Here is a 25,696-nt window from a genome sequence, read left to right as displayed (position 1 = left end):
TCCTAACAGACACCTTTCCTGATCTCTTCCCCATCTGCTAGTGCTGCTTTACTCCAAAATTACCTTGTAACTGTTCTCTGTATATTTATACATTTCCCCTGTCTTTCATCTCTGTATCCTTAGTACATGGCATGGTGCCTAGCACACAGTAGGTGCTTCATAAATTCTTGTGGCATGAATACCATTACTCTGAACTTCAAAATATTCAAGTTCATTTCAAATCCCTAATCAATTACTTGGTCTTGTAAGGGACCTCAATCATTTAGAGTTCATATTTTTTCACTCAACCTTTTGTGGTCATTAAAATCTGTAACAAGGCCTATTTACAGAAGGAAAGGTGCAGAATTTCTGATTTTCAGATCCAGAAGGGGTTTTTCAAAACCTTCTAGCCCAACCCCCTCATATTACAAATAAAGAAACGGAAGCCCAGAGAAAAAAAGTGAGAAATACATTAAGTCTGTCTTACTGCCAGGCACTAGGCTAATCCCTGGGGATATAAATACAAGCAAGACAATTTTTACATTCTAATGGGGAAAGACAACATATAAAAGGGTGGCAAAAAGAGTGGGATTGTGAGGCTGACTGTGTAGTAAGTAACCAGCCAGAAAGGAGTGTGTCAGCTGGGGGGTCAGCAAGATAAAGCAAAAAGTTCACCAGAAGACCTAGTGTGTGGTTCCATAGCCAGAGCTCAGATACCATAGTGAGGGGGATAGTGGGCGGCATAGAGAGCTGGCCCTTAGGCTAAAGCTGACCCCCAGGAGGCAGGGAGCAGAGTTAAGAGTAAGGTTAAGATGAGCATCACAGAGTGGTTTGCAGAGTGACACAACTAGCAGGAAGCAGAACCAGATTATGACTCCCAGGCCAGGGCTCTTTCTTTCACAACATATGGCCTCTGCAGTAGTCTCTAACTGGCATTACTTACATTGAATTATTAAACCCCAAATCATGAGATGCCCCATCCAGAATATTCTTCTCAAACTCTTCTTTCTTCAGTCCTTCCTTTTTCCTTCTTTTCTTCTTTCAAAAATTGTCTTTTCTAGGCTATCAAACTGTGCATACCTTTTAATCCAGTAGTGTTACTACTGGACTTATATCCCAAAGAGATCTTAAAGGAAGGAAAGAGACCCACATGTGCAAAAGTGTTTGTGGTAGGTCTCTTTGCAGTGGCCAGAAACTGGAAATTGAGTGGATGCTCATCAGTTGGAGAATGGCTGAATAAATTGTGGTATATGAATGTTATGGAATATTATTGTTCGGTAAGAAATGACCAGCAGAATGATTTCAGAAAGACCTGGAGAGACTTATATGAACTGATGCTGAGTGAAGTGAGCAGGACAAGGAGATCATTGCACACAGCAACAACAAGACTATACAATGATCAATTCTGATGGCCATGGCTCTTTCCAACAATGAGATGACTGATGCCAATTTCAATGATTTTGTGATGAAGAGAGCCATCTACACCCAGAGAGAGGGCTGTAGGAACTGTGTATGGATCACAACATATCATTCTCACTCTCTCTGTTGTTGTTTGCTAGAATTTTATTTTTTTCATATTTTTTCTTTTTAATCTGATTCTCCTTGTGTAGCAAGATAATTGTATAAATAAAATATATTGGATTCACATATATTTTTACCATGTTTAACATATACTGGACTATATGCCATTTAGGAAAGGAGATGGGGGAATGGGGGAAAACTGCAACACAAGGTTTTGTAAGGGTTAATGGTGAAAAATTGTTCTTGCATATGTTTTGAAAATAAAAAGCTTCAATTTAAAAAAAACCATAAAAAATAAAGCTTTTCAAATCAATGAAAAAATAAAGAAAGAATAAATTAAAACATTCCTTTTCCAGCCCATTATGGCTGTGCCTCCCTTGTGGGCACATAGTAACTGGGTCCCTCCAATAACATTTCTTTTTCCTTTGATATAGAGAGGCACAAGACTAACCAGTTTTACCTGATTTGGCTTCTGGCACCAGAAATCTGGTCATTTTTATTAGAATTCTTATTTACAATATTTTAGACCTGGCTGATTTTGTTTTCCCCATGTCTTAACATCATTTCAAGCTCTATAATACGGGCATCATGCTCTTTTCTCCTGCACTCAAAAGACAGGATGGGGGGGGGGGGAAGGAAAAGGGGAGGGGAAGGCAAGAAAAGGGAATGGGGAAGGAAAAAAGGAAGTAGAAAAGAAGGGAGAGGGGGGGAAAGAAAAGCAAAGATAAGCAAGAAGAATGCAGTGAAAAATCAGAATGTAGATAGCTGAGGGTGTTTGAATCAAGGATTGCATAAAAATAAAATAATCTAAGCCTTCCCAAGGCCAAATTCAATATTACATTCAATATGTTGTCTTTCACTTTACTGGAAAGCCAAAACAATACCTCTTGTTACTTTGTTATTTATCCAAATTTTGTAACTATCCAACTCCAAGGCCAGAGCATAGTGTTCTTAAATTCAGTAATTAAATAATAAGTCTCTTAAATGTTTTAATCCATCTTTTATTCTCACCATTGTAGTGTAATAGTAAAATTAAAAAAGGCAAATAGAAGCACTGTGTTCTGCTAGAAGGGAAGAAAAGAGCATTTAGATGATTTTAAACTTTATTTCTTAATCTTTTGTTTCTTTAAAGGCCATTCACTCAAAAATCACAATTACTTTAAAAAAAAAAAAGGATTTTATTTTTATAAATGAAAAAACTTTGTAACTAAAAAGTATTGCAGTACTAAAAAAAAAAAAAAAAAAGTCTCTGAAGCAACTCTGGGGTAAAGTCTTACATAGCTATTCTTTCTGAAACTATTAAAGTAATACTCTTTTATGTGCCTTCCCATCCAGAATCTTCATGAATGCTCGCTCACTCTTGCAAGTAGCACTTTTTTTCAGCCCACAATTGTGCTTGTTTCATTATTTATTCTGATGAATACTAAGTCAAGGGTAGAAATAAAGCTCAACAAGAAGAAATGGAGGACTACCACTGCTGCATAGGGACTGTATGCATGAGTGTGATGGGACTTCCACATTTTTTTTTAAGAAATCATATGTACTGATAATTGTAGAAATATGTATAGAAGAAATGCACATGTTTAACATATACTGGAATAGGGGGTGGGGAGAAGGGAGAAAAATTTGATTCACAAGGTTTTGCAGGGGTCAATGTTGAAAAATTATCCATGCATATGTTTTGAAAATAAAAAGCTTTAATAAAAATAAAAGAAAAAAAATCACACAGCACCATAAAAAGAACCATGGAGATTAAATGTAAATCAACACATGCTGTGCTAACGTCTTTTTTGTTTTTTTTTTCTCTACCATGGATTTCCCTTTTGCTCTGATTTTTCTCTCCCAACACGATTCATAAATCAATATGTATTAAAAGCAAATAATTTAAAGAAAAAAAAAAAAAACACATGAAGGGAGGACTCTGGGAAGATGGCTAAGTGAGTAAATTCCAAGCTCCCCACACTTCCCCCACAAACAAAACAAATTTGCACCTCAGGAAGAACAGAGACCAGTGAAAAACCAAGAATACTTGCAGCAGAACAGAGTCCTCCAGAGATAACCCAAGAAGATCCCTAAAAAGCACCCAAATCTGGGATTAATACATGGGAAGTGCAAACACCTCCAGGCTAGCTTCACACAAACACCAAGTGGGGATCCCTGGGGTCACCTGGGTTTGGCCTCAGCTGGAACTACAGAAACTTTTATCTCCTGGACTTCATGCAATCAGGGGTCTGAGTCCTAAAAGCCTGAGGGAACCTAGGCTGACTAGGAATACCAGGCACAGTAGTGCTGCAGAGATGCAACCCTGGACCAGAAAGAACCAGCATCCCAGGTGAGTGCAGAAGCAGTGGTGCAGGGATGATGCTGGCTGCCAGCACTTGTAGAAGGCAGGAGCTTTTGGTTTGGGGTTTGCTTTGGTTCCAGGTCAGAGGGGAGGGCTGAAGTGAAGCCAGAAGGCATCACTCCCCTGCCCCACAAATAGAACTGCTTACACTAATACTTCTCATTTAAAAAAAAAAAAAAATGAACCAGCAAAGAATAAAGAACCCAAACATAGAAACTTACTATGGGAACAGGGAAGACCAGGGTTCATTTTCACAGGAGGATACTGAAGTAAAAAAAACTTTCTACCCCCAATGGCTCTTAGAGAAATTTTATAAAAGAACTCAAAAAAATAATTTAAAAATCAAATGACATTAAGGGAAAAAAAAAATTTAAATCATCCAAGAAAAACAAGAAGATTATAGGAAAGAAAAAGTCATCCAACTAGAAAAAAGGAGATACAGATTTTTAAAGATGAAAATAACTCTTTGAAAATTAGAATTGGACAAAGGGAAGCCAATGAATCTATGAGACACCAAAAAAGGACAAAAAAATAAAAAATAAATAAAATCAAGAATGAAAAATAGAACAGAAATGTCAAACATTATAAGGAAAATAATAAATCTGGAGAACAGATCAAGAATAGAAAATATAAGAAATAACTAGACTACCTGAAAGGTGTGATCATAAAAAAGAATCACACAATAATACAAGAAATAATCCAAGAAAATTGTTCTGGAGTGATAGAACATGGGGAGAAAGTAGAAACGGGGAGAAAAAATCCACCAATCACCACCTCAAAGATATCCTTTGTGGAAAACACATAGTGATATAGCCAAATTTTGAAATTCCCAGATCAGAGAGAAAATTTTGCAAAAAACCTGGAAAAAAAAACCAAGCACCCTGGAGCTACAATTAGAATTGTAGGACTTAGCAGCCATAAGAGACCATAAGTCCTGGAATCATAAATATAAGCTATCAAAAAGAACTAGGACTGTAGTCAAAAATATCATATCCAGCAAAATTATCCATAATATTGAATGGGGAAAAAATGGACATTCAATGATTGTGGACTTTCAGGACTTTCAACCAAACCTGGACTCAATAGAAAATTTAACACATAAGAGTGAATATTCAAGTTTAATTTCAAGGAACTTACCATGGAACAAATTGTTTTTTTTACATGGAAATGTATACCACATGCGTAAAACTGACATAGTCATTGGATAGCTCAAAAGAAAGATTTATACAAATGAAGTCCAGAGGAAGAAAAGACACAGGCATTAGAGGGAGGAGGAGGGCCCCTAATTCTGACAACTTACTAACATCAGGAATGGGTTAAATAGTCAACACTATATCTATACCATAAATGAGGAGAGTAGGCAGAGGGGAAAGCAAAGAGTTGGGGAAGAATACAAGGGAGAGACCCCTGGATGGGAGGATGTTAAGTAATAACAAGGCAAGCTAAGGAACAGAATTAAAGTAAAAGAATTAGCAGGTATAGGAGAGAAGAGACATACAAACACTACAACAAGGATCAGAAGCAGAATTTATTAGGGGGGAAAAAAAGTATAGTTAGTAATCACTGATCTTAGACAAAAGTCAGAATTAAAGATTCAAACAAAAGAGAAATATACATTATGTCAGCTATACTAAATTTGTTTTAGATGCATAGGTAAATGTATGTGTATGTACATGCACATGTTTGAGTATACATAGATATGTATGCATGTCACTCTAGATATGTGTAAATAGATATATATATATGTGTGTGGATCTGTGGATGGGTGTGAATATATGTGTGTGTGTGTGTGTGTGTATATGTAGTACAGACAAAAAGTTGAAGAAAAGTAAAACATAAAATTCTCCCAGCTATGGGCAATGTCCAAAGCAAAAATAGATGGCTCAATTACGTGAAACTCAAAAGTTTCTGTGCAGACAATGAATCTATCTAGGATAAGGAAAATGGTTATAATTTGAAAAATGTTTGGAATCTAAGGCACATAATTACCAGATTTATATAAGAACAAGAGCCATTCCCTCATTGGTAAGTGGTCAAAGGATATAAACAAAGTTCTCAAAAGAGCAACTGCAAAGCATTTACAACCACATGAAAGAATGCTTCAAATCACTCATAGTAAAAGAAAATGCAAAACTTTTAAAACCCTAAGTTTTTATCTTAAACCCTGAAAACTGGCAAATGGGATAAAAGATAGTAAAAGTCGATGTTTGAAGAATTTGGGAAAGATAGGCATATAAGTGCATTGTTGGTAGAACTCTGAATTTTTTTGAACAATTTTGAAAAGTAATTTAAACTTATGCAAGTAGAAATATAATACAATGTCCAGCTCCCTGAGAAGTTAAGTGATCTTCCCAGGATCACATAGCAGGAGCATGTCAGCTGTGGGATACGAACTACATGCTCCTGGCTTCTGGACCAGCTCTCCCTCCACCAAGACATTCAGTCCTTTAATTTTACAGAGGATGAAAGGGAAGCACAAGTGTTACTATTGGGCTTATATCCCAAAGAGATATTAAAGAAGGGAAAGGGACCTTATGTGCCAAAATATTGTGACAGCCCTTTTTGTAGTGGCTAGAAACTGGAAATTGAATGGATGCCCATCAATTGGAGAATGGTTGGGTAAATTATGGTATATGAATGTTATAGAATATTATTGTTTCTGTAAAAATGACCAGCAGGATAAATACAGAGAAGCTTGGAGAGACTTACATGAACTGATGCTGAGTGAAATGAGCAGAACCAGGCGATCATTATACACTTCAACAACAATACAATAAGTCAGAATCACGGAAATCCAGAACTAAAGAGGACCTTAAGGGCAATCTGGTACAAGCTTTATCTGAACAAGAATTTCTTTTAGAACAGAATTGACAAGAAAGAGCTTTAGCAAAGGGAAATTTAACTCCACAACCCATTTTTCTTTTGGATGGTTCTAATTGTTAGGAAATTTTTCCTTTATATCTAACTTTTTGCTTTTTTATGATTTTTAAACCATTGTTTCTACATATGTACCATACTAACATACTATCTGTAACCTGTGAAAGGTCAAGTTACATTAAGTCAACAAACAATTATTAAGTTCCCATTATGTCTTGGACACTGCACTAAGCACTGAGAATACAGAAAAAGGCAAAGATAGTCCCTGCTCTCCCAGAGCTTACAATCTATGGAGGAGGCAAGATCCAAACTATATACAAGTAGTCACAAACACACACTCATATATATGATAAATTGTGAATAATCTCAGAGACTATTATTTGAATGTTTCATGCAATACAAGGAATAATCTCTGAGACTACTGCTTGAATGTTGAATGCAATATAACCATGAAGTTTTTTTTTTAACCAAAGTATATATACAACTTTACATCTATCTCTAGTCATTTTATCTTTATTTTATTGATTGAGTTAATTTAATATCAGTCTATCAAGATCTTTGTGTATTTGGATTTGACTACCTAACAAGATAGCGAATCTTCCTCGATTTGGACCATTTGAAGATTTGATGAGCACACCATGTATGCCTTTATCTAAATCACTGATAAAAAAAATATACAACATCTACTTTGGTCACATGACTGAAAATCTCCTTCCAAGGTGATGAACACCATTTATGAGTACTCTGGGTCCAGTCATTCAACTATTATAAGTCTACCTAATTTTAGTGGACAGAAATAACTAATGAAAGAAATTTAAGAACAATAATCACAATTATACATTTCATATCTGTATAATGTTTTAAGGGTTAACAAAGAACATTCACTACACCAATTCTGTAAGATAAGTGGTAAGATTTTAATTAGCCCTGTTTTATATCACAACATAGGAAAAAAATCCAAAAACATGCAATGTGCAACACCTATAAGGCCTCCTTCCTCTGTCAAGAAGTGGGTTGAGACATCCTCTCAGAAGCCATGCTTCTCCTTTATAATTCTACAACATTCACTTTACATTTTTATGGTTAGTGTGCATAATTTTTTTTAAACTCTGCTTACTTTATACTGTATCACTTCGTGTAGATCTTTTCAATACATTTCTTATTATACAGTAATACTGTATTACATTCAGGTACAGGTTTGTTTAGCCATTTCCCGAGTGATAACTTTGTTTCCAATTCTTTTCTGTCATAAAAACTACTGTTAAAAATATATTAGTATATTTGGTAACTTTCTTATCAGCAACCTCTTAATGAATCAAAGAGTATAGACACTTTAGTCTCTTTATTTGCATAATTTCAAAGTGCTTTCCAAAACTCACTTGCTCTGTCTCTGTCTCTCTCCCTCCTCGTGGATAAAAAACATACAATTAGAAGATAATCAACCAGGACATGGAATGTAATCAGTAGCAATGGAGCTGTCTGAATTTATAACCTCAGCTCCTCAATGACACCCATGTTGCAGCCTTATTATCATAAACATTTTAAAAAACAAGGCTTGCTTTTTTTTTTTTTTTTTTGGCTTACCTCCAAGATATCTGTAAAATCCTCCCTCATTCACTTAAATGTTTTCACTTTCATTCCTATTCCAAGTATCCTCTAGGGAAAAGTGTGTCAAATATGTGACCCATACTCCTTAATGAGACTGAATCAAATTAAAATGTAACTGGGAAATATTTAGCAAGATAAACAAAACATAGATAATGTAAACATGTGGCTTTCTAAGACAATACATGGGGTGCAAGGATCCTTATGTATAGTTTAGTGGCTTCCTTTCTATTTGAATTTGAGACCGGGGCCCCACAAAACCAAACTGCACTCAACAGGCAGTTCTTTCAGGAATCAACATCTGAAAACAAATAAGATAATGCATGCTGAAAAAGAAGGTAAACTGCATGTTCAGGAGCAACTATGTCCAGAAAAAAGAAACAAACTCTCCCAAAAGAAACCATTTAAAGTAAATCACTGTGAATTCATTTTTTTAAATCTTATTTTTATTATTTATTCTGGTAACAATAAAGACTAGAATGGTTAAAAAGCATGAAATGTCTTCAATTTTCTTTATTAATTAGAAGTATTTAAATATTTTTAATCCCATAAATTGAATAATTCATATTACAAGCACACATTCCATAATAATTACAATTGCAATCACTCGAATAGCATTTTTCTTTTACATAGATGCCTGCATTAGAAACTGTAGTGTGCTTTCTAGAGCCCCCAACTTGGGGCAACAAAAACGTACCATTACTTTCTATACCCCCACAAGAAGATGATTAAAATATCCTGCTTTCTACAGTCCCCAAGTTGAAATGACAAAATATACCATCTGGACTAGCTCTCTGGAGGATCTCCTGACCAGCCAAATTCCTTGGTCTTAGTGGAGGACTGATAAAGGCAGGAGACTCACAAGGATAGTCAAAGATGGAGTCCATTTATTTTAAGTCTCAGCCTTTAAATACCTTAGTAGGATTACACCACCATAGCATGCAGTGTAAGTGCTAACTATTAGCACCCTGCTATTGATATGTAAATTCCTCTTACTATATATAAGCATCTATTCAAGTAGAACACAGATGGTTAGCGCCCTCCCTGAATTCTCAGGAACAGTGAGAGCCCTAAGGGGAGATGGGGAACCAAATCAGATATTGTCAGCAGGTTCCCTCTGGGCTTAAGGGTCTTATACCTTACCCAGAGTTCCCCCACTATTTGCGGCCCTCTATAAGAAACCTAGGTTAAATTTCATAAGTCAGTTATTGGGAGTTTTATGCAATGTAAGAAATTACATTGCAGTAACAATTAAATCTGACCCTTTTCAACCCTGAAAACCTCATCCTAATGATTGGTTATTAAGTGCCATCCAAATAAATTATTCTCCATCTTTAAGGTAATTCACTTAAATTAGTAGCTGGTCAGATAAGCAATCATTTTAAATGTGTTTATGCAAACACAAATTAATCTGTTTAAAGAGTTCCTACTGAGTAGATGCCCATCAATTGGAGAATGGCTGAATAAATTATGATTATGAATTTATGGAATATTATTGTTCTGTAAGAAACGACCAGCAGGATGATTTCAGAGAGGTTTGGAGAGACTTATGTGAACTGATGCTAAGTGAAATGAGCAAAACCAGGAGATCATTATACACGGCAACAACAAAACTATATGACAATCAATTCTGATGGACGTGGCTCTCTTCAACAATTAGATGATTCAAACCATTTCCACTTAGTGATGAAGAGAGCCATTTACACTCAGAGAGAGAACTGTGGGAACAGTATGGAACACAACATAGCACTCTCACTCTCTCTGTAATTTGCTTGCATTTTGCTTTCTTTCTCAGTTTTTCTTTTTCTTCATTCTTGACCTGATTTTTTTCTTGTGCAGCAAGATAACTGTATAAATATGTATGCATATATTGGATTTAACATGTATTTTAACATATTTTACACATATTGGACTACCTGCCAGCTAGGGGAGGGGGTGGGGAGAAGGAGGGGAAAATTTGGTACAAAAGGTTTTGCAAGGATCAATGTTGGGAAAATTACCCATGCATGTGTTTTGTAAATAAAAAGCTTTAATTTTTCAAAAAAAGTTTTTATATGAAGATGAACAATAAAAATGAAAAAGTCCATTTTGTCAAGAACCTCTTATTCAATTGAAATACAATTTTGGTTGCCTTCCAATTTCTACAGAATCAACTAGCCAACTGCTCAGTATCATATTGATATACAAACTACACTTTTCCTGAAATTGGGCTTATATAAGCTAGCTATTAAATTCTTTTCAGTTCATAAATACACAAGTGTGTGTATTTTTTTTTTTTTAATGAGAGTACATTTTATAAATGTAACCTATCTCAGGGTATCCTATATTAAAACCAATATGGTAATTATTAGTATGTGACCACTGTGACTTAGTCACCCAAAATAACAAGGAAGTAGGCTTTGCTCACTGATGGTCTTTAGTCTTATAAGATTCCACTTACCATTGAGCCATAAAATATTTCCTCATTTATCCAACAAACATTTTTAAGTACCCACTAAGTTCTGTGCAATAAGTCAAGTACTGAGGGAACCCTATCTCTATTTTCAGGGAGTGCAGAATCTAATGGGGATTATAAAATCAGAGCATCATAGGTTGGAGAATTGGAAAGAACTTTAGAGATCAACTAATCCAAATGCTTCTCCCCACCTCTCCCACAATTCTACAATTGGCAAGATAAAATCAACTCTGGCCACCTCCTCAACCCTCCAGGCCCTTAACCCCCTATCCACACACTGGAAAGGATGGGCACTGGAGAGCTCCTCTCAGGTCCTCTACCATTTCAGAAGGGTGTGCTTAAGGAATGAACCTCAGCATTTCTCACTCCAATTCTTTCCCAAATTAAATCATCTTCAGAAGCTCATCACCTCCTCAGACTACCTTCCACTCCATTAGCAGTTCTTCATTATGCCCCTGAGCAAAGTACCCTGTTCTTACTCCCTTTCAGCTTCTTTTTATGCATTGTATTTCCCTGCTAGATTGTGAAATTCTTGAGGGGAGGGAATGTTTAATGCTCTTTGTATCCCAGTACTTGGGATAGTACCTCACACATAATAAGCACTCAATAAATTATTGTTTTTATTTAACATATTTTATTTTCCCCAATTAAATATTAAAACAATTGTTTAACATTTTTTCAAAGTATCAAGTCCCATTCCATACCTCCACACCTCCCTCCCCTCCTCCTTGAGACGGTAAACAATCATATGTAACTTATACACGTGCAATCATATAAAACATTTCCATATTAGTCTATACAAATTATCTATACACAAACTTAAAAAAAATTAGAATAATCTAAGCACATAAAAGTACAAAGTGCTACAAAATCAGATAAGAAAAAGATACGCCAACCTGGGGAAAGGAGCCAAAGAAGAAATCTGGGAAAGGTAAAGAGTATCATCTGAGCTAAGGGAGCCTTGATGAGTGGCTCAGTGGGATATTCACAAATGTACATAATTATTCCTGAGGTAAGAAATACTGTAAACCAAAGCCTGAAGAAGAAAAAGCATCACTGAACCACTAAATGTCAGGCCTTAGATGATCAAGTCTGAAGCTCATTAGAGGGAAAAGGGAAATGAGGCTTTGGGAAGTCAAATGAGTTGCTTAAGGAAACAAATCTGGTTAGAGCCAGAGTCAAGATATTTGACACACCATGATTAGTGCAATTTTCCTAGAATACATAATGCAATGAGAATAGATTGAAATAAAGTTGGAAAGATAGCTTAGAGCCCAATTGTGAAAGATCCTAAATGCCAGGCATTCATAGCTTCCTCCAACAGGCAAGTTTCCTACCACCTGCAGCTATAAGATGAACAGATGGGTTTATATTTCAAAACTAGTTGTGCAAGAAGGAACTTTGGGACAGAAGGGTTAACACTTAGATTTAATTCCACAAATATTTATTGCAACCAGCTGTTCTTTCCTTCTAATGAAGACAGAAAAAGAAGAAAATGACCTCCCTTGTAGCAGAAATGACTTAGTTAAGATACAGAAGAATAGGACAGATAGAGCTTTTATGATGATGTTAATAAAAACTGTAAAAACCTAGGCTCTGGAATCTCCTTATGAAAGTGAGGGATTTGAAGGGATGAAAAAAAATAGTTCTTTTCTATGGTTTAGGTTTTAGCCACTTTTGAGAGATTGCTTACCCTTTCCTTTTCAACCAGTGTCTATATGATACAATACAAACTCATTCTGAATTTCAAGGCTCACCATGACCTGATTTCAAGGTACCATTCCAACTATATTTCATTCTATGCTTCTTCATTCTCTGATCCTTATTGCCCTCTCCCACCTTATTACATTTGCACAGACCATCTACATCTGGGACCTAAGACATATTTTCTTCTTTCCTCATCTCCAACTTATAAAATCATGGCTTTCTTTTAAGGAAGAGTTTGGGTAATGTTTCTTTAATGGATTCTTAGAGTATGGACTAGCTCCCTGGAGGACTTCAGGGTCAGCCAGAGTGAGGATATATTCAAGTCCTTGGTCTTTAGGGGGAGAAGTAAAGGAGGCAGACAAGCTGTCATGAGGGTTGCCAAAGATGTATCCTGGATTCTACAATCCAAAGTCTCCAGCCTCTCTCTTCATGGTCCTGCCAGAAAGTACCTGGCCTCTTTCCCTCCACCCTCCAATCCTTGCCTATGATTATCTTAACACCAAACATTTCAGCAATCATCAATGGTGAGAAGAGCCATTTATCCAAATATATGCTAATAGAGCCATTATCTCACATCCAATAGGTAATTAGCTTTAAGTGCTCAGTTGTCTGACTCAAGCATATTTTTTTGGAGTTTCAGCCCTCTACTTCTTTCCCAGAGGAGTCCCAGGTCTGTCATTAAGTAGCTATGTGACCTTAGACAACTCATTCTGTTCTTATCAAATTACCAAAAAGCAGGTTGAACTGAATGATAAACATGAATTGAATTAAATCATATTCAAAGCCCTTATAAATTCCTTGATCTCATCCTCCAAATTTTGTATGAACCTATCTTTCACAATTATTATATATGCTTTGTAAAATGAAACACCCCAAGGCAAGAGCAATGCAATTTCCCTCTATATTCCCAATGTCTTGACATATCAGATATATAATAAGGTACTTTCTAAATATGATACTATGGGATGATTAAAGTTTCTCTGCACTAACAAAGGTAAAGTAGTATTCTGGGGTTTATTCAATAAATGGTTAAATCCCAGGTTCCTCTATTTGGTAAGCACTTTGAGAGAAGATGAGATACAATAAGAAAAAAATTTTAATTACTATAAGTCCAATGGATACTGGCAATGACACCCATGAAACTGGAAGAAATATTTCTTGAGAATAAGGGTACTCTTATCCATCTTTTATTTGTTAAACTCATGTTGCTACATTTTTCACAACTGAAAAAAAAAAAAATCAATCAAAACCCCCATCTGTTTCCCTTCATTCCAGGAACACAGAAGAACTGGAAGTTTTTTGTACCTCCAAAAATAAAATATCAGCCAATTCAGAGGACATAAAGATAATGTGGGAGTCAGGCAAAGAGAAAAAGCAGGATAATGAACATAGGAATTCTTTAGTGAAACCCCTTCATCTTCATCAACAATATTAACTTTTATATTAAAACCATTTAGTCCAATTGCTACCATAGCAATGCTTTCAACATTTTGAATACTGTTGGTAATCTGTTTGATCACCAAACTGAAAACCCCTCTAAGGATGGATCTCTCTGGCCTCCAACACCACTCATTTGCATCAGCATGGAGACATTCACCCTTAGACTATGACAAATTTCTTCTATGCATAGCTTTTATTTATGTAAACTATTTACTAAACTATTTATGTAAAGGCAGATCCAAAAGGCCAAGTTTTAAGACTGCTGTTTCTCCTCATGTTTTGTGATATTTAACCCAGATTCAATAGTCAAAACTCTCTTGTCACTTCTGCAGAAGCAACTATACATCATCATTGTCAAGCAGTTGGAATTCAAAATCCAACAATAAGTGTCACTGAGCAATATTAGGGGGAAAAAATTAAGCCCTTTAAAAGTATTACATTTCCTTAATACCAAGTTAATGGGTAATACAATATAAAGGAGAAGAGACATCATGGAATTAAACTTCATCTACAATTTGTTGGTCTATTAAAAACAAAACTATTGTTTTAAAATATGTAGTTGACACATAGAGGCAACATGTCAAGGAAATAAATAGAATGGAGTTTGGAACAGTTTTGCTTCCTCTTCATCCCATCTCATACTTCCCAATCTCTAGCGCTGAATTTCAGGAGGTGATACTATATCTAAGACGCACAAGAATGAAGCCCTTCCTTTAGAATTTTTTCATTTCCGTAACATTGCTTACGGCTTGTTAGAATTGAAGAAAAGAAAAGGAAGGGAATGTTGGGAGGGGGGAACTGTTTATGACAAAAAGTCTTCTAAATTGAGAAAATAGAAAAATGGAATAAGAGAAACATGTTCCATTTTCCCTTATCCACTAATTATAATACTGGAGTCAAAAGTCATGCATTTCTCTATCTCAATCCATTGCAGATGAGATCAGACTCAGGAAGCATTTTCATGCCAAAGCCAACAGTTTCAAACCTTGGAGCGTTTATCTCAAGTTTGCTTACTGGGTTCTCCAAACCCAATCTATAATAATGTACTACTTTTTTCCCCACACTAGTTTAAAAAAAAAAAAAAAAAAAAAAAAAAACTAGGTTTCCCTATCTTGCCCAGACTGAAGTACACAGTTTCACAGGCCCAAGCTCACTACATGATCAGCATGGGAGCTCTGACCTAATTCTTTTCCAACTAGGGCCAGCTCACCCCATCCTTAGATAATCTGATGGTTCCCTGATCCCAGAAACTCACCAAATTAATGCCAAACTAAATGGGGACACTCAATCAGCATGACCCAGTACAGCTCAGAATTCCTGAGCACAAGAGAACCTTCATTCTCAGCCTCCCTGGTAGTGAGGATCACAGCCATGTGCCAACATGCCTAACCAATGATTTAGCTTTATTTGGAAAATAGCAGCCACCTGCTCTCCCACTCCAGAAAAAGAATACATGCTGGCTTTGGGCCATCCATACAAATAAAATCCTTGCTTATGCAAATTATGCCCCAAGTTTTGAAGCTCTTAAAAATGAAGAGAAGGATGAACACCTTTGTTCATTTTGTGAGGACTGGAATTTATGTCCTTTCTGCCTTACAAAGCACGCTTTATGACATTCTAAAGGAAGGCTAGAAGAGCTACAAAGGACATCCCATGCAAAGCCTACGAAGAACTAAAAGTGACTCAACCAAGAATGGCCAGATACATACTGTTGATCTTCATGTACATCTATCCTGCAGCACATTGTTAAAATAGGCAACAATGGAAAAGATTTGGAAAAAGATTATGGCATTTATCATATCACTTTTGGTACAGCATGAACCACCTAAACCAAATGCTTCAGAACAGTGGTGTCAAACTCAAACAAAAATAGCTAATTGGAGTCATGTGCTAACTGTGAGTTACACTCTATATATTTTTGTTTATTTTGTTTACCATTTCCCAATTGCATTTTAATCTGGTCCCAAAGCACTCATGAGTTTTGCAGACCTCTAATAGGCAAGAGCAGCAGTTTGACACCTCTGCTTTACATAATTAGCAACATTACAATCAATATTTAAACTTTAAAATAATAACTTTAAGAGGCATTGGCAACACCCAACATGTATGTATTATGTGGGGTTCCTCATTTCATTTATAGTCTACACTTCAAATTTTATCAAAACTACCTGAGGAGAGGTAAAGCCTGTATACTACATGGCAGTACAAGGGAAGGAAAGGGATTTCATATGCCAAGGGAAAAGAAGAAGATTACCTTCTTTCTTCAAATGTTCAAGGGCTTTTGCTGTGCTACAACCCATGAGAAAAGACTACGTAATCTCTCCTACTCTATTGATACCTCTGAATCCCTGAAAGATCTCCTTGTTCCCCATCCTCCAGTATCACAGTATAGGCAAAGGCAGGACCAACAAAAATATTAAACTGGGATCTTTTTCCCTTATTTTAAAGAGGTGCCCTAAACATTCCCATTCTAGTTCATATTTTAAACAGTTTGCTTAATACGGAAATTATTCTAAAGGCAACAAAGCAGGATTTCCTATTTTTATTCATTGGAAGGAATAGAGCTAGAAAGAGACAACAATCTTACCCATTTTTGAAGTAAAGGACATGGGCTCTCTGTAGTCCTGTTTCTAGGAAAAAACCTAATTCTTGATCATGGAGTGCAGGGCCAGGCTTAGGACTTCTATTTTGAATATTAGTAATAAGTACCTGAAGAGAAAGAAAATAAGTAAAGACATATTCCATAAGTCCACTTTCTCTCTATGCAAAATGTTTTGAAATCTAGTTCAAGATGAAAGTGTTTAAAATCTAATTCAAGATAAAAAAAGTAAATGCACAGACCCAGATTGAAGAAGCCCATCATGAGTTGAAGCAGTTAGAAGGCTTTCCTAAGCCAGATGCACAAACAAAACTCACCCTCATAATATGAAGCCCAACAAGGTTGAGATAAAAATGGGCCTTGAGGTGAATGACAAAAGTAGAGGGGGAAATGATCTTAAGGAAGAGCACCTGAAGTAGAACAGCCCCATGGGAAAGAAGGACAGGGTCAAAGAGCTAGAAGTACTAAATGAAGGGCAGCAGCAAGCCTTAACCCCAAAACAGATAATTTTCAAGTAGGAAGGAACTATCACTGGCAGACTGACTCCCTTACAGAAACAATCAGAGGTAGGGGCTTCTCACAGAAACATAGCATGTGAGAGGAAGATTACAAATCCTATAACCCAATCCCTTCCTTTAAAAGTAAATAAACAGACACAGAAAGCAGCAGCAAATGTGATCATGCTCACAGGTAGAGAAAAAACTGGGGAGAGGAGGGAAAAATAGAAGGGAGAAGCTAAGAATGTGCCTTGGATTACCTCTTAATTGGAAAGACGTTTTTTAAAAATTTGAAACAAACATAAAGTGAAGAATCCCAACAAATAAAGCATGGTAAATAAATGTTTTAATGAAATATTATTGCACTGTTAAGAATGATGAAAAAGATGATTTCGGAGAATCCTAGGTAGTATGAACTGGCAGTATGGGCAATATAAAGTGAAATGAGCATAACAAAGAAAAAAATTTATACAAGGACAATCACATGAGAAAGACAAAATCTTTAAAGGATCTAAGAATTCTAATCAAATTTTTCTTGTGCAGCATGATAAATGTAGAACTATGTAAAGAAAAACTGAACATGTTTAATCTGTATTAGATTACTTGCTATTTAGAGAAGAAAATTTAGAAGACAAGATTTTGCAAGGATGACTGTTTAAAACTATCTTTGTATGTATTTTGAAAAATTAAAAGCTATCATTTTTTTAAAAGAGCTAAACCTAAATTTTGGACAAGCCCCAACCTTCATTAGTGACTACCCAATATTAAGGGATAAAGAGGAAAACTCCTGGGATACTGAATAGACTCTACATGAGTTGTTTCCATTTTAAAGTTGTATAACTATTTTACATTTCAATGTAGAAAAAATGACCAAAAAAAAGGAAAGATGTCATATTTTTACATATCTACACAAGTGCACTTTTCATTACCTAACTTCAAATCCAATTCCAAGAAAACAATGACTTGACCTAAGTGACTGAAATGAATTACAAGAAAACAGAATTCAGGTTTCCAATCTTCCTATGTCATTGAGAAAAAGAGGTTCTTAATAAAAATCATACTATATTGTTAAAAAAAAAATTTTTTTTTTTGCTCAAAGGAATGATTAGTCATGTCTCCAGAGCAACCATGAAACATTTTATCCACTACCTGACAGAAGAGTGATGGATCCAGAGATATACAGTTTTTTGGACACAACTACTGTGTGAATTTAATTTAAATGACTATGCTCATTTGCTACTAGAGCTTTATTTTTGTTTTGTTTTCTCTGTTTGCTGGGAAGGTGAGGAGAGAGAGAGGATTACAAACAATACCAGCAAAAAAAGGTCACTGAAACATCTTCAACTATACTGTGAAAAATGGTGAAAGAGATGGATACAGTGAAACCTGGGATCATTTTTATGAATTAAAGCAGAGTAAAGTGAGCAAAATTAGAAAACAATTTATTCACTGACTGCAACACTCTATAAGACTAAAAAACTCTGATCAAAAAGGACTGCAAAGGACCAAAGATAAAGAATGTTACTTACCAGAGGTGATGGATTCAAAGTACAGAAAAAACCAATATATTTTGCTTGACTGTGTTGTTGTTTTTTTTTTTTTAATTTTATAATGAGTACGGAAAAGTTTAGTAGGAAGAAAATTGTCATAGTAATGGCAAGAAAGAGATGGGGAGAGGAAGAGAGAGAAAAGGGGAGGAAATAAGAAAGGGGGAAAGGTATGAGGGAGGAAGGGAAGAAAGGAAAAAAGAAAGGAAGAAAAAGAAAAATTGTACACTTTGATCTTTATTCAGATGCCATCAATTCTTTTCTTCATACTCTAATCTTCATACACACTAAAATATCAAGATGATAAATGGGCCTTCAGTGGTCACTCAGTCCTTTATTGAGACCTTTCTATATAATTTCTTGATTCTGAACTCAGATTACAAAGTGACCTTACATGTAAAGCAACTTCTAAATTCTCCAGCATATTTCACCATAAGACATGAGTTTTTTCCCCCGAGATCAGTGAATTTCTAGTTTGTCTTTTAGCATTTTGATAACTGTATTTTAATATAGCTGGTTCACTTAGCATATTACCTGACCCTTACCAGAGAAGTAACAATCTCTCAGGGTTTCATTTTTTTCATTTAAAGACACCTGGTTGTTGGATCAAAGGGAAGAACAATTCTTAAGAGGAGGGAAGAAGGGGATGCTGCACATGCTATTAGTGAACTTGCTTGTTTTAATGTTTTGATAACTGTACTTAAATATAATCAGTTTCCTTTATAATCCTATATATTTAATTGTTTGCAAAGAAAAAACATGATGCTGAAAAAGAACTGACTGTTACACACTGTCAAAGGGAACCATTAGACAAAAAAAAGATTAAGAACTTCTGTTCTAAATAAGATAAATGTCAAATGGACACATAATAAGTATCAAATAGAGGGAAGATCTGCAGATCAATGAGCTACTGGGAACTCTTTTTCCTGGATATTGCAATAATTTGTACCTGCTGTTTCTTCTCTAGACAAGAGACACTAAAAATATTACAAATGAATATTAGCTCCCCCCACACCCAAAATAGAGAGTAAAAAAAAAAAAAATGAACTATGAACAGAAATCAAAACTTCTATATCTGGTTCAAATCATGCTGAAGAAAGTCATAACTGACTTATTAACTGATATTCATAGAAGACAAAGATAGGATGATGTCATCTGCTAAAAGCAAGATCTATGAGAAGATATGTAAATATTAAATCGTTTTTATTAACAGAAATATACAAGCAGAAATTTTTTTCAGAAATGACAACTTTACTTTTGACATAATGTCACTTCTGAGCATAAATTAATCAGTCATAAATATGTCATAATAAATTCTGTACTACCTAATTTGATTTATTAGATTTATTAATAGAGAAAAATGCAGCATTTTTTTTTTAAAGAAATCTTTTCTTCCCTTTAAGAGATCACTTCTTTCCCTCCTGAAAAAAATTTACAGATATCTCAATAACCAGACTAATACAAACTTTCATATCAGAACTCTTAAAAACAACTTGCATTAATGTCAACACAGTCCAATGAAGTCATGTTTTATTTTTGCCTTTCTCTCCCCAGTACCTACCTTGTAATTTTTAGCAGGTGACTGGTTACATGCTTGCTGTATTAAGTTGAAATAATTAGAGTATTCCCCCTTATATAAATGAAGACCCTGATGCATTGAGAATGACACTAAAAGTCACACTTTAAAAATTGTGAATCAAGAACAATCCTCATTCTTCCAGGGGAACTTCTGACTTTCATAAAACTCAAGTTTTGTGATTTATCTGATGCATTCTGTACCTGCTCCTTCTCAGAATCCTGTTTTTAAAGAAAATTCATTATGCTGAAAAACAATTAAAAAAAGACAAGTTCACAGACCCCATTAAGAACCCCTGCACTTAGACAACACTACAATTTTGCAGATGAGAGAAATGAAGATCCAAGAGGTTAAGTGATTTCCAAATGTCACACAGCTACTAACAAGCTGAATCACAGCTAACATCAAAGCCTTATTCTGATTTTATGTCCAGCACTATTTCCATATGTACCCATGTCATTGTTTTACAGATAGAAGAATAAAAGACAGAACAGTAAAATGCAGTCAGAAACAAACCATAATATATTAATAAATCTTTACTCAGATTCTCCTCCTCTTTAATCTGAGCAAAGAAAGTTCAAGCCAAATGGACAAATCATTTTCACTCACCCTTTCTATCTCCTGGAGGTAAAGGAGGGCAATGTCCCCTGCCTTTTCATAGCAGGTAATGACATCTTGCTCCCGATCCACATGAAGATTACTAGCAGACGAAGAAATTGGCAACTTCTCTAAACAAAGACCTGAAATGAAGAAAGTCATAAAATTGAATCAAGATGTTGTCTACGAAAGACTTATCAGTAATGATGTCCCAGACAGTAGGAAAACTCAGCGTCCCCTGTCTTATGAGCAGTCAGAGGAAGAGCTCTCTTACTGAAGATCACCTAAGTAAGGTTTGGTGAAAGAAAAACAAGAAACAAGCTTTGTTTTGTTTTGTTGTTGTTGTTGTCATTTTTTAAAGGAGAAAAATTTCCCAAACTATATGGAGAAAGAACATCTTAATATGCCACATTTCTATAAGGTGAGGTCAACACCTTCAAAAAAACAGGTTGATAAACTGTATGAATGGATTAATTTATGAAGACACCACTCAGATAATATGTGACCCATACTCCTTAATGAGACTGAATCAAATTAAAATGTAACTGGGAAATATTTAGCAAGATAAACAAAACATAGATAATGTAAACATGTGGCTTTCTAAGACAATACGTGGGGTGCAAGGATCCTTATGTACAGTTTAGTGGCTTCCTTTCTATTTGAATTTGAGACCAGGGCCCCACAAAACCAAACTGCACTCAACAGGCAGTTCTTTCAGGAATCAACATCTGAAAACAAATAAGATGATGCATGCTGAGCAGTGTGGAAAAATAAGAATTCAGAATCAGTTTAGTATTCCAAATAAAACAGAAATGACCATAACTCTAAATTCTTAAAAATATTGTCTAGATAAATCCCAGTATTTCAGATATATAAAATAGAACTCAAAAGAATTATTACCAGAAGGATAACTCTAACATCTCAAATCTTCAATAACTCAATCAATCAATCACTGAGCATTTATTAAGTTCTCCTTATGCAACAAATGCTGTCATTTTTAAATGCTGAAGCTATAAAAGCCAAAGTGAATTATTCTAGACTCAAGGACCTTACAATATACCTAGGGAAAACAACATTTATATACATATATACAAAATACATACAAAAGTTAATGATATATAATTATACAAATTAACTGAAGATGGGTCAACAAATGTATAGAAAATCATTTTTAACTCAATGAATTTAAAATTCTTCACCTGAAACATGGAATAATATGCCTTGACTACCTTCTCCATTAGGTTATTATGGGGAAAATGGTTCATAAAAAATAATGCATTATTACTAATTTTATAATCTGAATTTTACTTTTATGACAAAGAAATAAGGAAATGAGCTAATTTAGGCAGTTCAGTTAAGAACAACAATTTAAGTATAACAAAAACTAAACAATGATTTTGTCCAATCTCTTTGCTTTCTAGTAGTTCAATAATGGTATTTTAAACTATTTATGCCAATTCTAAAAGCAAAAACCTAAGATATTCAGAAGAGTACCAGATGCAGAAGGAAATGATCTTAGCTATTAACTACTATTGTTAAAATGCTAGGAAGAAGTAGCCAGATGAACTTGGATTTCATCAGGAAATTATAATAGTATTTGAAAATGTCCATTTTTTTTTTTTTAAATTAAGAAGTAATCACCTTTAACACTGCCATCATACCCAACAAACTCTTTGGCCAAAGATTTTTTTTTTTTTAGGGTACTAAAGTCCTATACAATGACTAACATCCAAAATGAATATCCTGCAGAAATACATGCAAAAACATGATATATCTTTTGAAATGTCAGAGATATGAAATGCATGAACAATAATTTAAAAAATTGTTATCTACAGCTGAAATCTTTGGTGACAATCAGCAGCTGTGGTATGATTAAAAGAATGTTAAAGCTCTCAATCTGGAGTCAGAATATATCAATTCAATATCTCAGTTGTGACACTTAATATCTATATAATGGGCCAGATTTTCTGGAGTGGGAAGCTTCTTTAATGGTGTCATTTTGTCATTTTGAGGTAGTTGTACAATCCTTGTTTTTTACATTAAATTTTAAAACTTTTGAGCAAACAAAATTAATGCAACCAAGATTAGAAGGAAAAAAGAAAGCTGGGAAACAATCTTTACAGCAAATGTCTTTGTAGAAGGCTTCATTTCTCAAATATATAGCCAAGTTAGTCAAATTTATAAGAATATAAGTCATTCTCCAGAATGCTTGGATCAGTTCACAATTCTACCAAAAATGCATTAGTGTTCCAATTTTCCCACATCCTCTCCAACATTTATCACTTTCCTTTTTAGGTCATATTGGCCAACCTGAGATGTATGAGGTGGTGTTTCAGCATTGTTTTAATTTATATTTCTCTAATCAAAAGCAATTTAGAGCACTTTTTCATATGCTTACAGATAGTTCTGATTCCTCTATTTGAAAACTGCCAGTTCATATTTTTTGACCATTTATCAATTGGGAAATGGCCCAGCACATAACAGTAAAATCTGCTGACTTGATTTTCTCTTGATTCAACTGTATGAACTCACAAACTATGTGATTTCTTGTGAGTCTCAATTTCCTCATCTGGAAAATGCAGACAGTTATCCTTGCCAAGATTACTCCCCAAAGTATTTGTTACAAGCATCAAACACACTAATTATATGGAAGTGCTATGTAATCTTTAAAGTGCTAAATTCAAACATAATATATAAGGATTGCTACAATCATCAATCCCTTGGATTTACTGGTAGACTCAGAATAAAAGCAGAGATCTAATTTACTAGACTCTGCCCCAGAGGATTTTCATTTCAAATTGACAAGGAAGTCACAAGCCCTCTCCTGACCAAATCTCTACATATTCAAATGCTGAGGATCAATACTGTCAGGGAGGCAACGTTATCTCCAACTAGATCCCAATAAAATCTAGAAGACACCTTATCAGACTGAAGGACCACAATCAACAATATATTCAGTTACCACAAATTAAGAAAAAATCAATTAAAAATCATAAAGTAGGAAGTGGTAATTAAGTGTCATCAAGAAAGCCCTTTAGGAATATGTCTTTTTTATGCTAATTAATTCTTTTTATCAACTGCCTCTTTACTAACAGAGACAGTTTTAAGTGTGAGTGAAGCTAGTAGATATGGTTTGACCTTATGTGGTCTTACTAAGACTTTCTTATGATGAACAAAGATAAATAATCGTTTTTGTCTCTGTATTCCTATGCCTGTCCCAGCATCTGACAAATAACAGACTTAACAAATTACCTGTTGATTGACCGATAAGGAGACAGTAAGAGAGCATCTAGCTATCTTTCATAAATTCAAGTTAATAGGTGCTTCATTCCAAGTCCTGAAAAAACTGGAATAAACAATGTCTGTAGACCTTGAAAAGATAATCAAGAACAGCAGGGGCCACAGCATAAAGAGGGTGAACATCCTGATGTCCAAGCCTGCAAGCTGCTGAAGCCCAAGGATCATGACCACTATTCGGCTCTCTGTGCTCACCCTCTTCTCAACTCCTGGCAGCACAGCTTCTGACTTCATCCCCCACCTGGAGTTGATCTGGCTAAGGCCAGCAGTGACAGTCACGACTTTCTCTCTGTCCTTCCCTTGACTCTGCCGCATTTTGGCACACCTGATCCTTACAAACACTCTCTCCTCCCTGGATTTCTGCAGCACTGCTCCCCTCATACCCATCTGGCTAGTCTTTCTCAGGCTCCTTTGCAGACCATCACTCACTCTCTGCCTCCCTAAAAATGGGTGTGTCACCATCAGCCCAAGAACTCTACTACCATCTCTATGCAGATGACTCCAACATCTAGGTATCTAGGCCAGCGCTCCAGTCCCACATTTCCAATTGCCCACAAGGTATTTTTAACCAGCTGCCCCAGGGTCAAGTCACATTTGATATGTCAAAACAGAACTCATTATGTGTCCCCCAAACCTATCCCATCTTCCTAACTTTTCTAGTCACCAGCTCTTTGCTCCATGCGCTCCTAGTCAATCAGATGCCAAGTTGAACAGCATCTATCTTCATAACATTACATCTGTCCCTTCTCCACTTCACTCTCACACAGCTAACACTCTCCCTCCCTTATGCCCTCAGCAAAATGAGGATGACAACTGCCCAACCTTATAGATTGTTGTGAAGATCAACTAAGATAAACATCTGTACAGCACTTAGCACAGCGTCTGACACGTGGCAAGTGCTATACAAATGTTCCAACTACCCTAAGAAGGACCACTGGGATAACTAGATTCCCAGCTTCCAATATTTCCCTCTCCAATCTGTCCTCCACTGAGATGCCAAAATAATCTTTCTAAAGCACAAGTCTAGCTAAGTCACTCCTTTGCCCAAGAGAAGTTCAGCAACTACCTCTTGCTTTCAGGATAAAACGCAACCTTCTCAGCCTAGAATTAAAGTCACTAACAATCTGGCTACAGTCTTATTTCACATTAGTTTCCCTTATACATGCTAAGTTTGACACACTTGTGCCCTGAATTCTGTTTTCTGTCTCTTCCCCGAATATGGCTTAATCTTCCTCCAGGTTTATTTCATATTACTCTTCTTTGCCTACTCTCCACTCCAACCAAGCTGTTCTACTTGCTGTCCCTCAACTACAAAACTTCCTCTCTCATATCCATGTCTTTGGACAAGATGCTACCTGAAAACTGAAATACCCTCCTAATTCACCTCTACCTCCCAGAATCCAGAACTTCCTTTAAGCTCAGAGCATGGCACCTTCCTAAAGGAAGCAATTCCTGATGACTATATTTAGTTTTTTCTCCTTCAAATGATTATTTACATACTTATTATTTTTACAGACTCCATGCACATCCCTGCTCCAAGTACAACATAAGTTCCTTGCAAACAGGCATTTTTATTTTGTTTTTGTACTTTACACTTAGTAGGTACCTAATATATAACTTGTTTAGAGCTCTTTAAGAGGCTGAAAGAGGTTTAC

At 35.5% G+C, this 25,696-nt stretch overlaps 1 protein-coding gene across 7 annotated transcripts in view; it reads right to left on the bottom strand.

The window, feature by feature from the left end:
* The window catches only part of TTC7B (tetratricopeptide repeat domain 7B), a 310,918-nt gene that overhangs the window by 218,224 nt on the left and 66,998 nt on the right, over nt 1–25,696 (bottom strand). For 4 of the 7 annotated variants that reach the window (XM_031952352.1, XM_031952353.1, XM_031952355.1 and 1 more), the window contains exons 4-5: nt 20,757–20,887; nt 16,516–16,637 (exon numbers count right to left, since the gene is read on the bottom strand). In XM_031952352.1, the coding sequence (XP_031808212.1) occupies nt 16,516–16,637; nt 20,757–20,887 (253 nt within the window). Of the gene's footprint in view, nt 1–15,637; nt 15,662–16,515; nt 16,638–20,756; nt 20,888–25,696 lie in introns of all 7 variants that reach the window. The other 3 variants (XM_031952351.1, XM_031952354.1, XM_031952356.1) reach the window with 1 other exon arrangement.

The sequence above is a fragment of the Sarcophilus harrisii genome, chromosome 2 (assembly GCF_902635505.1).
Source record: "Sarcophilus harrisii chromosome 2, mSarHar1.11, whole genome shotgun sequence".
NCBI classification, from domain to species: domain Eukaryota; kingdom Metazoa; phylum Chordata; class Mammalia; order Dasyuromorphia; family Dasyuridae; genus Sarcophilus; species Sarcophilus harrisii.
The sequence above is the reverse complement of the archived record's forward strand: the minus strand, read 5'-3'. Positions and strand labels throughout refer to the sequence as shown.